Source organism: Choloepus didactylus, chromosome 8 (assembly GCF_015220235.1).
Source record: "Choloepus didactylus isolate mChoDid1 chromosome 8, mChoDid1.pri, whole genome shotgun sequence".
In the NCBI taxonomy this organism is placed as follows: domain Eukaryota; kingdom Metazoa; phylum Chordata; class Mammalia; order Pilosa; family Megalonychidae; genus Choloepus; species Choloepus didactylus.
This window is the reverse complement of record NC_051314.1, coordinates 118,564,178-118,580,853: the sequence shown is the minus strand read 5'-3', so window position 1 is coordinate 118,580,853 and position 16,676 is coordinate 118,564,178. Positions and strand designations below refer to the sequence as shown.

At 33.6% G+C, this 16,676-nt stretch overlaps 1 protein-coding gene across 5 annotated transcripts in view; it reads left to right on the top strand.

The window, feature by feature from the left end:
• The window catches only part of LOC119541935 (activating transcription factor 7 interacting protein), a 129,968-nt gene that overhangs the window by 63,152 nt on the left and 50,140 nt on the right, over window positions 1-16,676 (top strand). For all 5 annotated transcript variants that reach the window (XM_037846315.1, XM_037846312.1, XM_037846313.1 and 2 more), the window contains exons 6-9: window positions 7,013-7,078; window positions 12,342-12,415; window positions 12,966-13,054; window positions 15,291-15,938. In XM_037846315.1, coding sequence (XP_037702243.1) covers window positions 7,013-7,078; window positions 12,342-12,415; window positions 12,966-13,054; window positions 15,291-15,938 — 877 coding nt within the window. The remainder of the gene's footprint in view (window positions 1-7,012; window positions 7,079-12,341; window positions 12,416-12,965; window positions 13,055-15,290; window positions 15,939-16,676) is intronic.

The window sequence follows — 16,676 nt, the reverse complement described above, 5'->3', positions numbered from 1 at the left end:
TTAGATGAAACGGACAATATCTTAGAAACACAGGAGCAACCTATATTGACTCAAGAAGAAATAGAAGACCTCAAAAACCCAATCACAAGTAAAGAGACTCAATCAGTCATGAAAAACTTCCCAAAAAGGAAAAGCTCAGGATTAGATGGCTTCACAGGGTAATTTTACCAAACATGCTGAAAAGAATTAACACCATTCCTGCTCAAACTCTTCCAAAAAAGTTGAAGAAGAGGGAACGCTTTGTAACTCATTCTACAAGGCCAACATCACCCTCATACCAAAACCTGATAAAGATACTGCAAGGAAAGAAAACTACAGACCATTCTCCCTAATGAACGTGAATGCAAAAATCCTCAAAAAAATGTTTGCAAATCGAATCCAATGGCACATTGAAAGCGTTATACACCACCACCAAATGGGTTTTATCCAGGTATGCAAGGGGGCTTCAACACAAGAAAATCAATCAGTGTAATACAGCATATTAACAAATCAAAAGGGAAAAACCACATGATCATCTCAATTGACATAGAAAAGGGCGTTTGAGAAAATTCAGCATCCCTTCTTGATAAAAGCACTTCAGAAGTTAGAAAATGAAGAAAACTTCCTCAACATGATAAAGGGCATGTATGAAAAACCCACAGCTAACATCATATCCAGCAGTGAAAGACTGAAAGCTTTCAGATCACGAATGAGACAAGGATATTATTCAACATGGTGCTAGAAGTTCTAACTACAGCAGTTAGGCAAGAAAAAGAAATAAAAGGCATCCAGATTGGGAGAAAGAATTAAAACTCTCACTGTTTGCAGATGATATGATCCTTTATTTAGAAAATCCTCCCCAAAACTACAACAGAGGTAAGAAATGAGTTCAACAAAGTGGCAGAATATAAGATCAACACACAAAAATCTGTAGCGTTCCTATACACTAGTAATGAACTATCTGACGAGGTAATTGAGAAAAAGAATTTCATTCATAGGAGCAACTAAAAGAATCAGATATCTATGAATAAACTTAGTCAAGGTTGTAGAAGACCTGTTCATGGAAAACTACAAAACATTGCTAAAAGTAATAAAAAAGACATAAAGAAGTAGAAGGACATTCCATATTCATGGATTAGAAGGCTAAGTGTCATTAGAATATCATTTCTACCCAAAGTCCTCTCCATATTCAATGCATACCAATCAAAATTCCAAAAATACTTTGCAGTATTGGAAAGCTAGTTAGCAAATTATTTGGAAGGAAAAGGGGGCCTTGAATGGCCAAGAAATATCTGAAAAGAAGAATGACATGGAAGGACTCACGCTTCCAGACTTTAAAGCATATTATAAAGCCATAGTGGTCAAAACAGCATGGTACTGGCATAAATATAGGCATATCAATCAATGGAATCTAATTGATTCAGAAGTAGACCTTCAGATCTATGGTCAATTCATCTTTGACAAGGTTCCCAAATCCACTCAACTGGGACAGAATAGTCTCTTCAATAAATGATGTTGGGAGAACTGGATATCCATATCTAAAAGAATGAAAGACGACCCCTACCTCATACCCTATACAAAAATTGACCCAAAATGGATCAGAGGCCCAAATATAAAAACCAGTACCATAAACTCCTACAAGAAAATATAGGGAAACATCTTCAAGATCTAGTGAAAGGATATGGCTTCTTAGACCTTACACCCAAAGCACAAGTGACAAAAAATAAATGGGACCTCCTCAAAATTGAACACTTCTGTGCTTCAAAAAAGGTGAAAAGGCAGCCAACTCAATGGGAGAATATATTTGGAAACCACCCATCTGATAAGGGTTTGATATCCAGAATATTTAAAAAACATCCTACAATTCACCTCAGTAAAAAGACAGCCCAATTAAAATGGTCAAAGACGTGAATAGACCTTTCTCCAAAGAGGAAAATACAAATTGCTGAAAAGGTGCTCATCTTCACCAGCTATTAGTAATGTTCTGTCCATTTTTGCTAATTTATTGTTTGCTTTTGGGATTTGACTGAGCTTTGAACTTTACTCTGCCATTTTCGTGAATATCTTTGTGTTCAAATATTCTGATGATGATTATTTACAGGTCCTCCAGCACTTAAATGTATACCATGTTCTTCAGCAAATACTTATATACTTTATTAAATTATTTACTGTTTTTTTAGATATAACTGACAGTAAATATTTTGAAAATGATGTCACATGTTTATACTGCTTGTGTATCCCTTTCCATAACAGTTGATAGGTATGTTTTCCTAGTTTATGTATAGACTCAACTTTTGATGATATCTGAATTATTTTGGTAAAAGCCAAGGAAATCAAAGTTAAAAAGCATTTGAAAACAAAATAACTAGCCAAATATGTCACAGAAGTTATTTTGATTTAATGAACAGTTGAATATATTCATTAATTTTAGTATTAGTGGCCTCTTTTACACAAATTACAAAAATTAAAGTTTTAAGGTTCTGGTAATGAGTTTGCCAACATGTAAAAATTCACTATACAGTTTTAAATTCATTATAAGAATAGAATTGATTCAAGTAGACTTTCGCTTTAGAGGAAAGTTCATGAAGTTCTCAATTCTACTCTATTTTTTAGTGTAGAGCTCTCTCTGTAGATATAATAAATAAGGTTTTGTGAATATTCCAATTACTTGTCCTCCTTATGTATTAAATTTTTAAGTATACCTAACTAGTTCAGGATAAAAGCCATATTTTCTTTTTGAATAATATTGGTTTACTGTGTGATAAGGCTTTTGCTATTGTTTTTTTTTTTTAAATCTGGTTTTAGTTACTAACCTCTGTGTATTAAACAGACATTTCATAAGAGCAGAAAACAGTTAACAAGATTGGAATACTAGGGCTAAGGTCAATGAATTTTATGAAAATAAAAGGTAAAGTATGGAACTTAGAGAATAAATGGTTAAATATCATTTTTTAAATGGTTTATGGATTGTCATTCTGTGAATAGTGTTTCATGTGTATTTCACTGTTTCACGGTTTCAAATTGTAACTTAAATTTCAATGGTTATTTACCTGACTTTTTTTTAAGCAGATGGATGTTTAGTTTTTAGTGTTATATATGTTAGATTAGAACTCTGGTTAATTCTAGGAGAATCTTAAAATGCTATCAAATGTCATTTGTGGCTTCAATAACAATAGAGATTATCAACAAAATAATTTTCTTCCCTGCCTCTCACAAGCCTTGCCTTCCCGCAAAACATGCAGTTGCAAGGAAGAAGTAAAAATGGAAATTCTAGACTGATTTGATCAGAACTATAATGAAATCACTACATATCAAAAGTTGTATGTTAAAGCCAAAGTAGTGTTTGGTGAGAAATTTATAAGTTTATTATTAACAAACAGAAAAGATAGAAAAACATTGTGTTTATCTATTGTGCTGTAAAGAAACAGCAGTACGGTGATGAATGCACAACTGTATGATGATACTGTGAGCAACTGATTGTACACTTTGGATGATTGTGTGGTATGTGAATATATCCAATAAAATTATGTAAAACAATTTTTAAAAACAGAAACAGCAGTAACCAATTGAACTCAAAGCAGAAAGGAGGAGTTAACAAAAATGCTCCCCCTCCAAAAAAATAATTGGTTAGAAGATTGATAAAAGGAAAATGTTGGACTTTGAAAAGTCTTAAACCTAGATAAATCTTGGATTTAGAAATAGAGTAAGTACAAATAAACTGCATAAGGAATGAGAAAGAAGACAAAAGATCAGAGAAGATTCTAAAAATAAGAGGACGTTGTATACAACCTCATGCCAATGAAGTTCACTTTATATTAAGAAAACACAATTATAAGATTGGCTCAACAGAATTAGAAAACCTCAAGTTTATAGTATCCTGAAAGATCTTGGCAAATGTTTTAGAAATAGATAATTCATATAGCATAACAATTGTTCTAGAATACAGGAAAAGGTGAGGCCTCATTTTTGAAGCAGACGTTACTCTGGTATCTTGTATCACAAGAAAAGAAAAAGCATAGTCCATTTTTACTTCCCAGCATGAGTTTATTCCATGAATGCAGAGATGGTTCAGTGTTATCAATTAGGTGTCACTGTGCTAACAGAGGAAAAATGAAAATAATATGGTTATCTCAGAGGATACCAAATAAGCATTTGCTAAACTTCACTAGTCAATGATGAAAAAATAGATCTAAGTCTATTTTAACTTCACAAAGGTTATCTATCAGAAATTTGTTGTAAATGTCATACTTTGTAGTGGATCATTGGAAGTGGAAGTTCATTATTGAGAACAAGCATGCCTGTTATTGATGCTGTTATTTAGAGTTGTTGCCATTCTTGGCCAATACATTAGGGCTTGGAAAAGAAATGGGTATCAATGATTGGTTAAAAGGGAACCCAAGAGAATTAACTTATCAAAGTATTAGAATGAAGAAGGACATTTTATAACTACCTGTTAAAAGGTCAACATGTACTAATATCTTTTCTGTACATCAGTAATAACCAATTAGAAAATGGAAAAGAAGCTTTCACATGTAATATTTACTTAAGAAAACAAGTACTTAAGAATAAACCTAAAAAGAAAATTTTGAAGCATTATGAAGGAAAAGGACAGAAAATTTATGAGTCAACAGAGCTATCCTATGTTCCTAGATAGGAGGACTTAAAGTATTTGGAATTTCATCTGGAATTCTCATGGAAATGGAGCTGTTAGCATATCCTAGAATGCAATATTCTTTTGCCTGCCATTTGGAAAATACAATTTAAAGTAGTTTTTACTGAAAGGAGTTATTTCACTTTTTTCCCTTCAGTCTTTCCTCCTCAACACACCTCCTCATCCTCCATAAGTAAATCTGGCAGCCTAACCCAGCACACAGTTTTTAATAATAGATACATGTGTCTATTTATTTAGTAGTTTATTTTGGAATACTAGTATTGTGTTATTAGGACAGACTGGATGGATAATTAACTCTTCTTTCAGACAGACAGTTCCTTGGTATCCATGCAAAATTTGCTTAGTTTGCTAAACAAGACACTACATGTTTCAGTCCCAACAGTTTATGTGACATTAAGACAGCAACCCTGTTACACAAGAAATTAGAGGTGTTCCTGAAGAAGAAACCAAGGACAAATGAAATAAGTCTTAATAAAAGATGTAATAATAGAGTATTAGTTTCATCAGCTAAAAATATGACTTGTTTGTGAATTTTTAAAGGACCTGCAAAACACTTTTAAAATAGAGACCCAAACCTCGACACATGTTGAGAGCTATTTTGAATTACAATTTAAAAAATCCTATAATTTCCAAGGTGAAAACAGCAACAAAAAGACTGCAGTTTGATTTATTTTTTTAATAATATTAAATGCCAAAAGATAGTAAGTGTCCGAATTTTGATTTTCTGTTACTGGTTAAATTTAGTGGTAATTGTTATATTACAATAATTTTTAGAACGTTTTGAATAGTACAGAAGTGCTTTAAGTCAAAGTCCTTCTCCTTACGTTCTCCCCTACTTCCTGTTAATCCTAGGTTCCAGACATAAGCACTTTTAACTGTGGTATGTATTCTTCTAGACCTTTTTCAATATGCATAACATATATAAATGGGTTTTATAAATTTCATTTTTAAGTAAAAATAGAATTATACTGTACTTACTATGCAGTTTGCAGAGTATCCACTCAGATAGTCTGACTACAGAAAAAGATTAAAGATATCTTTGTATAAAATGGTGTACAGAAAACAGTTTCCCATGTATCTTTCTTTAAAACGCTACTTGAAATATTTTAGTCACTAGAAAGGTAGATCCATATTAAGAAAATGAAGTGATGCTCCTTGTCTTTGGGTCTAGATAACATGCATAAATAACTGAATCCTGAGAAAGTCTTCACCTTTTTAAAATCACGTGTTTGATCACTTCGGCCATATTAATGGACTTAAATACGTTGTAAGGTTTGAGGTCTCCTTTACAAGTGACTACTTTCTGAAAGAAACTTTAAAAGTTAATTTTATTTTTAGTTTTATGATTTTTTTAAATATTGTATAAAAGAAATTCTCTAGGGGAACCTCTTCATGAATAGATTCAGAAGTTTAGTTAAATGTTCTGGATAAATGTTTAACACGCAGCAATAGCAGCAACAAAAAACAATTGATGGTTACATCTATGCCTATGTAAAAGACTGAAAGGAAATACAGTAAAATTATTCATGTAGTGGTGTGATATTTTTTTCTTTGCTCCCCCCCCCCAAGTGTGTGTGTTCTGTTTTGTTTTGTTTTTTAATTTCGCAAATTAACATTTTCATCTTACTGAAGATTAATAGAATATGAAGTTGTTTCAAGAGTAATATTGTATGAATACTCAAATATGCTGATCTTGAAAGTGTAAATTGGCAAAGCCTTTCTGTAAAGCACTTACACAAGATCCTTAAACATATACTCTGCCCTGAACTCCACTTCTGTTAATGTGCCCTAAGGAAATAATCTAAAGAAGAACAAAGTTGTGGATGTCAATTGCAATGTTATTTTACAATGGTAGGACATTGAAAAACATTCTACCTAGCCAATAGAAGGGAGAATGTGTTAGTAAATCATAATTCAATAAAATATCGTGTATACAGATATGAATAGTCTTGGCAAGAAGTCTTTTATGACCTACCGATATGTTTACTTACATACTTCTCAGTGAGAAAATTGTATGGTTACAACTATGATAAAAAAAACACAAAACATAAACATATATTCAGAAATGTATTTATTGAACAAACATCCACAGTTCTTGGAGAAAAAAGCTAACCTTATAATTAACAATATTTACCTCTGGATATTGTGTTGATATCAGCAGTCATTTTTTTCATTGTGATATTCACAATGAAATTTGTGATGACAAATTTATATTTTACAATGACGTTGCTGTTTTTTTCTTAGCTGTTAGCTATTTTATGAGGATTATCTTGTATATGTGTTATTTTTATATGTGAATGGGCTACTTTTTAATGTTGTAATGCCACTTGATTTCCATTTTGTTTTTGTTTTTGTTTTTAGGCCAAGATAGCGAGGTTAACCAAACGCTTTGGAGCAGCCAAAGAAGATCTTAAAAAAAGACAAGAAGTAAGAATTTCTGTTTGTGCCTAGTTAATAGTTAATGGCGGAATAATATTCCATGATATATATATACCACATTTTATTTATCCATTCATTAGTTGATGGACACTTGGATTGCTTCCATCTTTTGGCAATTGTGGATAGCACTGCTATGAACATTGGTGTTCAACTATCTGTTTGAGTCCCTGCTTTCAATTCTTTCAGGTATTTACCTAGAAAAGGGATTGCCAAGTCATATGGTAATTCTGTCTAACTTTTCAAGGAACTGCCAAACTGTCTTCCCACAGCAGCTGCACCATTTAACTTTTTTTGTTGTTGTTTTGTTTTGTTTTGTGAGTTTCTAAACTGTGTTTGGAACTGACATAACATTTGGAACTGACAAAATCTTCCTAGAGACAAGGCCTGAGCATGGAGATTGTCTCCACCATGAAGTTTTTTTTTTTTTAAGAGTCAGAAGATCTGTTTATTTCTGGCTTCCTATTGAATTTAATAAATTCCAGAATCCTTCCATGGACCATGAGGTCTTACATGTGCAGCCAAAGAGGTTTCTTTATTGTTCTTTGAACCTGCTGAGCCTTTCCTACTTCAAGGTCTCAAGACCTCTGACTGAAATTCTCTTTTCTAGTCAGGCTCCCCTGCTCAGCTACTGTCTCTCACATCATCCTATTTATTTCATTCATAGTCCTCATCATCATCTGTGATGATTTTGTTCATTGGTTTAGTCATACAGTGTCTATTTCACACACCAGAATGCTTGCTCACTGAGAGCAGGGACATGTGCTTATTCACTGCTATGTCTCTTTGGTCTACCACAGTTTATCTATTGAGTATTATTCAAGGTAACATTTAATATTTCTAGCAACTGACAGAAACAATACCTGTAACCAGGATATTTTATTGTAACATCCTCTTCCCATCAAGCCACAGATTATCCAGCACTTTCTATATAGATTCTAGACAGATAGGGATATCAAGGTAGTAAGTCAGCCCCCTGCCTTTAGGAATTGCTGTCTATTCAAAGATATAGAATGTGCTTTGTTATTGATCTTTTTAAGTATAAGGTAGTTTAATATAGGAATAGAATATATAGCATCAGTCACCATTTCCCATATATGGAACATTAAATTATTGAATTGCTTTATAGTAAGAGTGCCATGATTGAACAAGTGTGACAAATTTAAATACCCTATCATCTTTTGGATGACCACAATACATTACAGCATGTTAAGGCACTGATAAATTCAACAGAGAATAACACTGCATCCTTCCCAAATGTATTAGATATAGGAAACTTTTCTCACATAACATCTACACACAGCCTCCAAACCAAGGGATTCAGTTTTGGAAATCTGGCCCAAATTCAATAATGAGAGCTGTCACTGATGTTTTGGAGAAAGGTTTCATAGAGGAGGTAGTACCTAAGACTGAGTCCTAGAAAAAGAGTAGGTTTTCTTCAAACAGATAGTTAGAGCAATAACTTCTGGCAAGGGGAGGAGGAAATGCGTGAAGTTATAATGACTGCTGTCTGGGGAAACATAGGTTGGAAGAAAGTCAATTAGCCACATTGTTTAAAACATTAACATTCATTTTTTTAAGCAGATAAGTGTGGGTGGCTTAAAGTGGAAGAATGAATAAGGCATGGGACCTGCTGTGAATGGGGCTCAAAAAATCCATTGGGACGTAATAACAGAATGAATTAGTTATATCCATTCCTTCATCTTTGACCAAACAAAAGTAGGCCCTTTTTTAAAATTCTTTTTTTATCTATTAACTCAACTTTTTAAAACTATATTTTACAGTCAATTAAATGCCACAATTTTAATTTTACACACTTAACTGTATATGCCATATAACAGTCACTACCAAAAACATGTAAATATTTCTAAAACTGCAAAAGGTTCCTTTGTGCCCTTTCCCAATAACCTACCCCCTAGTCATAGTAAATGACCTTTCTGTCACTATAGATTAATGGTTTCAAACTGCTATTTACTTAGCATAATTTTTTTCAGATTCACCCATGTTATTACATATCTATTAGTAGTCCATTCCTTTTTTGTTCCTGAGTAGTATTCCATTTAATATATATACCACAATCTCCCATCCATTTACTTGTTATGTGGACATTTGGGTCCTTTCTACTTTGGGGCTCCCACCATAAAGTTTTACATTAACTGTACAGAACAAAATCATCAGTGAGTGATCTTTGGCACTAGAAAGGGTAATTCCTTAGCTGTTCAGCAATATTCAAACTCTCCCCACCATATAACATTAGATTACTGATTAAAGTTGAATTTTACATGAAGTTATCTAAATAGTTGTAAGTCCTAGCTGCATTTTTTTGGTATTAATATGGTAACCATATCTAACACTCAGTGCCTGAGGTAGAGACTTCTGTGATATTTCTTAAAGAAAACACAATTGACAGTATAATAAAGAGAAACATTATCAATCTTGGAAGCAATGCATGAGTGTTCCTATTTCTTCACATCCTCTCCAACACTTGTAATTTCCTGTTTTTTAATATTGGCTATTTTCCTGGTTGTGAAATGGTGTCTTGTCACTTTGATTAGCATTTCCCTAATGGCTAATTATATTGCTCGTCTTTTCATGTGCTTTTTGGCACTCGTGTATCTTCTTTAGAGAAATGTCTATTCACGTCTTTTGCCAACTTTTAAGTTGGATTGGTAGTCTTCTTGTTGTTGAGTTGAAGGTTTTCTTTATATATTCTGGATATTAAATCCTTACCAGATGTGTGGTTTCCAAATTTTTTTTCCCATTGTGTAGGTTGTTGTTTTACTTTCATGATAAATTCCTTTGAGGCAAAAAGTTTTTAATTTTGATGAGGTCCCATTTATCTGTGTTTTCTTTTGTTTCTTTTGCTTTGGATGTAAAGAAACCATTGCTGAACACATGGTCCTGAAGATGCTTCCCTAAGTTTTTTTCTAGGAGTTTGGTAGTTCTGGCTCTTAAGGTTAGGTCTTTGACCATTTTGAGTTGATTTTATGTATGGCGTGAGGAGGGGTGGGCTCCCTTCATTCTTTTGCAAATGGATATTCAATTTTCCCAGTACCATTTGTTAAAGAGATGATTCTTTCTGAATTATGTGGTCTTTGCTCCCTTGTCAAAAATTAGTTGACCATAAATATGAGAGTTGGTGTCTGAGTTGTCAGTTCAATTCCATTGGTCTGTATGTCTTTCCTTGTGCCAGTACCACACTGTTTTGATTACTGTGGCTTTGTAATAATTTTTTTAAATTAAAATTTTTAATTTGAACTGCAAAGCATTATTAATGTCACAAATTTCTTAAACTATATGCTACACTTAAGGTGGTTACATAGTGAATATCTGTGTTCATATCAGTAGTAAGTTTTAAGGTCAGAAGTATAAATCCTCCAACTTCTCAATATGGCTTTGGTTATTCAGGGCCCATTTCCCTTAAATAAAAATTTGATGATTGGCTTTTCAGTTTCTGTAAAGAAGGTTGTTGGAATTTTGATTATGATTGTGTTGAATCTGTAAATCACTTTGGGTAAATTGACATCTTAACAATATTTCATCTTCCATCCATGAACATGGAATGTCCTATTTTTTTTGATTTTCTTTGATTTCTTTTAGCAGTGTTTTGTAGTTTTCTGTGTACAAGGCCACAAGTCTGGTTAGATTTATTGCTAGATATTTTGATTCTTTTAGTGTGCTATTGTAAATTGAATTTCCCCCTTGATTTTTCTTCTGATTGTTAATTGCTAGCATATAGAAACACTACTGTTTCGGGGGTATTGGTCTTGACCCCGCCATTGTGTTGAATTCATTTATTAGCTCTAGGGGCTTTTGTGAAGTTTCATAATTTTTCTATGTAATGTTAAACATGTTAATGTGCAGATAGGGAATGATTTACTATATATCATATCTCTTCTTCAGATTTTAAAAAAAGTTTCTGTAACAAAGCTTTTTTTTTCATACAAAAAACAATAGTGGCCAACAAGTCACGCTGTGCAATAGGTAGAGAATAAAAAAAAAAACCCATCAAACAGGTGCTGAAAATAAATACTGACTGTGAGGAGGCACAGATAGAGCACTCTTAGGGTCTCTTTGTCACTTGTGGTCTGGGGTTTGTTTCACCAGCCATGAGCCCCTGAGCCATTTCCTGGTGCTATCTATCCTGATAGAGTACAAGGGGCCCAGTTGCTGCAGCAACCAGCCTGCGAAAGCCTCAGATCATCTAGACCTATTTAAAGCCAGAAAACTGGGTGGGGAGAGCCTAGCTATCATTAAAAGGAAAAGCAATATTATTTTTATTGTTTCAATCTTGTCAACTGGGATCCATTAGCAGGTTCACTGAGTTAATGCGGATTGGAGCAAATGTGGCTTATTGGGGCAGGGAGACATTTACATTCCAGCCCAAGCAAGCAATTTAAGCCTTTCTATTTTTACTGAAGGGTCAGTTAAGTTTCTGGTCTGGAAAGAAAGAAACAAATCTTTGTGTGGATGGATTAGGTCAAGGCTGCTACCTTTGACCAACTCAGTGGAAAACATCTGTTGATTACTAGCATCTAGGAATGGGAAGGGCAGCGCGCACTGCTCCGGCTGTCCGGCAACATCCGGCACCATCTCTCTTGGCAGCAGCAAGGCCATCAGAGACTTAGGTGTGACTGTGGTTGGAGAGCGTAAAATTGAACTGTCAAGGTTGGCCAAGGTGACTCCCAGTAAGGGCCTTGTTTGGCCATTGAAATCTTCAGAGTAATTTTAATTTGAGAATTCTGATCTGTTATCTCTAGAACAATACTTATCTTAATTGGTAATCAACTAACTACTTCTGGAGTGGGTTTCAAGGTAAATATCTACCTGGTTTGTTGGATTTCTGGTGCGATATGGTATCTGCTTATATAAAGGCATTCAATAATTTATTGAATGAGCAAGTCTAGTTGTTCTTTAGTTTCTTGTTGTTAATTTTTATTGAGGTCCTATAGCATATAAGCCATTTTCAGTCGTTGAAAAATTTTCCTAAGAATGCTGAAGTATAGGAATTGTTTTATTCATCTTTCAAATGATAAGCAGTTGCCTTGACATAAATTAAGTGATTTGCTTAAGGTACTACAACTCACAGTGACAGTTCCAAGATTAAAATTGTTCTCTCAACTAGTAATCTTTTCCAGTATATTAGAGTGTTAATGGATCATATATTGACAACACATTCTTAAAGATCTTATTTTTCAAGTTTCCCTTATGTATTAGCTAAGTTTTATTTTTACCTTGGTGTTTTCCCCACCAGAATCCACCAAATCCACCTGTATCACCTGGAAAGTCTGCAAATGATGTCAACAGTAATAATAATGTGCCCTACAGGTAAGAATAAAGTAAACAGTCTATTGTGCAGTTTTAAAATAACAGAACAAAATTTTTATTTTCTTTATTTTGTGGAAAAAATTTGAGATGTGATTATGTTTATTTATGTAGAGATAAATAGGTATATTAGATTAATTATGTTTCCTTTTTTTCCTGCTCCATTATAATTGTACCTCTCTAGATAGTATTTTTGCTAATTTTAAGGCTTCCTTTGGTTACTGCCAATTTCTTTAACCACTTGTAATAAAAAATATTATCTCAGGTAATTGAGAAATGCTTTGGTTAGGGGATGAACAAAACTTCTTTCTCTGGACATTAGAACCTACATTTGGTCATCAAGTAAAAGGAAGACTTACCTAATACCATACATCCTGACCCTGAGAAGACTGTGTGCCATCTATGTCTTAGAGCATTTGCTTTGTGGTTCAGTGCTTCAGAACTCAGCACTAACCACCCTTCTTTACTTTGGGCCACTAATTTCTGTATACATAAATTGGCATTTCCCATAATAGTGTATCCATTGACTATTTGAATACTTTTTTCTTCATAGAAATGCAGGCACAGTGAGACAGATGCTGGAGTCCAAAAGAAATGTAAGCGACAGTGCCCCACCATCCTTTCAAATTCCTGTGAATACAGGTAACATTCTCTAATATTGAAATATATTTTCCTAAGAATTGAAAGTTTTAGCTCTCATTTTTAAACATCTTTTGAGGTTGACATAAACTTAAATAAAAAAAAGGAAACAACAAACGTGAGCACATTGATCTAAAATATAGCACATTGATCTAAAATATAGTATCAAGTACAAAATTTTAGAAATTTAGAATCAGAGATAAGAATGCATGAACATCTAGAAATTCAACACTTCAGTGTAGCGGCTCTCAAACTGGTCTCCAGATCCATTTACACTTAAAAATTATGAAGAACCCCAATGAGCTTTTGTTTATCTGAGTTACGTCAATTGACATTTACTACAGAGACATTAAACCTGATAAATTTTAAAAATACATTTAAAAATAATAGTGTAAACCCATAATATGTAATTCAATAACCTTTTTTAATGAAAAATAACTATATTTTCCAAAGCAAAAAAAAATTTAGTGAAAAGATTGTCATTGTTTTACATTTTTACAGATTTCTTAATGTCTTGCTTGAGATCTTCAGACAGCTAAAAACAGCTGGATTCTCATATTTAAATCTGCGTTCAGTCTGTTGTGCAATATGTTGTGTTGGTTGAAGTGTATAAAGGAGATTCAGCCTGGCACAAATACGTAATTGCAAAAGGGAGGAGTATTTTAGTAGCTCTTTTAGATAATTGTGGTTATTCTTCTCTGAAAGAGACACATTTTCTTAAAGGTTAATTATATAGTGGAATATAAAACCACCAGTAAATTTTTCTAACTCTTGTTACATTAAAATTGATTTGTCTGTCTTGCAGTTTAGGTGGATCTTTTATTAATATTATGCGTTGATCATTTGAAAAGTATTCACTGAATTTTGCAAATCTTCCAAATGCTGACACTTTTCATTATTAAATTAAAAAAATTTCATTTGTTAATTTACTATCAGTTCTCTTTAGAAAAGTTTCTTTAAGGATTCGGGAAGCTTTCTGCTCACAGTAGCATAGACAAATTTTTTCCATGATTCTAATTTGGTCTTACAATTCAAATTTTATTATTGACAATAAATAGCTGGTTGTTCTCTTTGTGTTTGCCTTGTTTTATTTTCAAGTAAAGATTTGTCAGTTACCTAAATTTGAATGACCACAGTATGTATGTAAGTCATTGTTTCAAGTAAAAAACATGAAAAAAGCTGCTAGGCCAGCTTACAACTAAAACAGTTGCACACTTTATCTTGAACCAACTACTTCCACATGTGAAGTTTGTGCTTTATGTGTACTTTCTATGTTTGCACGGAATATTACGAAGACCTGTACTCAAGGATTGAGATGTAATAAAGTCAGTAGTTTTTATTATTTCATTAAGAACTTTCTTAAGGAAAACTGACATTTTGTTCTGTTTCTTTTTTTACTGTGAACATGTGGTGAGGAACATAGTCACAATTTGGTACCACTACCTTGATTTTGTACTAAGGCAACAGAATTTTTACTCATCGCTGCTTATGCTCCATCACCAAATGTCCACACAGTGGAAAAGTCAAATAATGTCCTATTATTCTCAATGAAAATAGTTTTGACACCGCAAAGTCCCTAAAAGTGTCTCAGGTATTCCCCTGGATCATGCTTAGAGAAGTGCTACTCTAGTGTGCCTGTGATTTTGGAAAGGCTAGAGATCAAATGAGAGAGAAACTTGGTCATATGTTTAAACTTGTTCAAATAAGAAAAAAACACAAGTAGTTGAACCAAAAGTACTGTAAAGCTTCAGTGACCAGCATCTTGCTTTTCTCTGAACTTTAGCATATGCTCCCTCATTGCTTAATTCATCTCTCACCTTCAGTCATTGCTATTTTCCATATCATATGAAGTTAGTAGAGTGTCAAAGGAAGGAGTCTTCCTCACTAGTTCCTCTCCCAGGGAATTAATAGAACTTGATACATGAATAACAGATTTCACAAAGTCATAATGATAAAATGTGATGACGAGGTTTACCTATTACTCATTAATGGTTATGACTATATATTTACTGGAGTCTTCTATATTAATCATAAATCGTGTACTATTTTTGTAAAGTACCAGACATACATGCAAAAATGCTTCTAAGAGTTTAAGGATTTTCAGAATTTAAAATGGAAAAAATTTCATTAAGAAAGACTACTATATCATATGCAATTATTAAATTTGTATGTATTATATTATCCCAGCTGATAAATTAAGATAACCATTTAAACTGAGACTTCTGTTTTCTTTCTGTAGTATCTTCAACCAATCTTGTCACTCCTCCAACAGTTGTCAATAGTCAACCTAAATTGCAGACTCCAGCGACTTCGGGTTCTCTGACAGCAGCATCAGTTCTTCCTGCACCCAACACAGCTACAGTAGTTGCTACTACTCAGGTGCCTAGTGGAAATCCCCAACCTACAATCTCTTTACAGTCTCTGCCAGTGATTTTGCATGTACCTGTTGCAGTATCATCCCAGCCTCAGCTCCTACAGAGCCACCCAGGGACTTTAGTGACTAATCAACCATCTGGCAACGTTGAATTCATTTCTGTGCAAAGCCCACCTACAGTGAGTGGTCTTACCAAAAATGCAGTATCCTTGCCATCCTTGCCATCCTTGCCAAATCCTGCTAAACCAAACAACGTTCCTTCTGTGCCCAGTTCTAATATTCAAAGGAACTCTCCTGCCACTGCCGCACCATTAGGAACAACACTTGCTGTACAGGCTGTTCCAACAGCACACTCTATTGTACAAGCCACAAGGACTTCTTTACCCACAGTAGGCCCATCAGGACTCTATAGTCCAACAAATAATCGAGGTCCTATACAGATGAAAATCCCAATTTCTGCTTTTAGTACTTCATCTCCTGCAGAACAGAGCAGCACTGCCACCCCAAGAATTGGTAAGTCAGTAAGTATGTAGGTTTAATAATAAAAATGCAAGCATTTTAATGGTATTAAGATGATTGGCCATTTTTGGGAAGTAGCTAGCAATATAAATAGAATTTCCTTCATTATTTTTAATAATTCTTCAATACCTAAGAGAAATGATATTGTTAAAATGGACTAGGGGGGCATATTTTGAGCTAAAGGGTAGAATTTGTATTTTGTCTTTCAGAATATTCCTAATTTGGGTGGATTTTTCATTTAGGCTTGGAAGGAAGCATTGTAAATTACTTTTATGATGCATTTGCTAAGAATATATCTGAGTAGGACTCATAAATATTTTGTAAAGTAATTGACAAAATACATGCTTGTAAGAGAAAAATAAATGCCACATACCTTCCCTGTGCATTTGGGGAATGCTTTGTGCATATATCATTCATATCTTCCAAATTTGAACAGTTTAGAAACATTCTTTGTCCTCTCATTTACCTCAAAATGTTTGCTTGCTTCTTATTTCCTGTTTCCTATTACTTATTTTCCCATATGACATGATTATGTTTGTATTTACTTCAGAAGTATTGTAAAAAGGAAAACTTTGTATTGCCTGTGTGCAAAGTCTGTAAAACCCAACTTCTTCCTTGTTCCTAGAAAGCATTTCTGAAACTTATTCTTTCTACATTTCTGATTTGACGTTTTAAGGTTCCAAAGTACAAAATTACTTTTATAAGTGAGAGATCCATGCATTGCTTTTTATT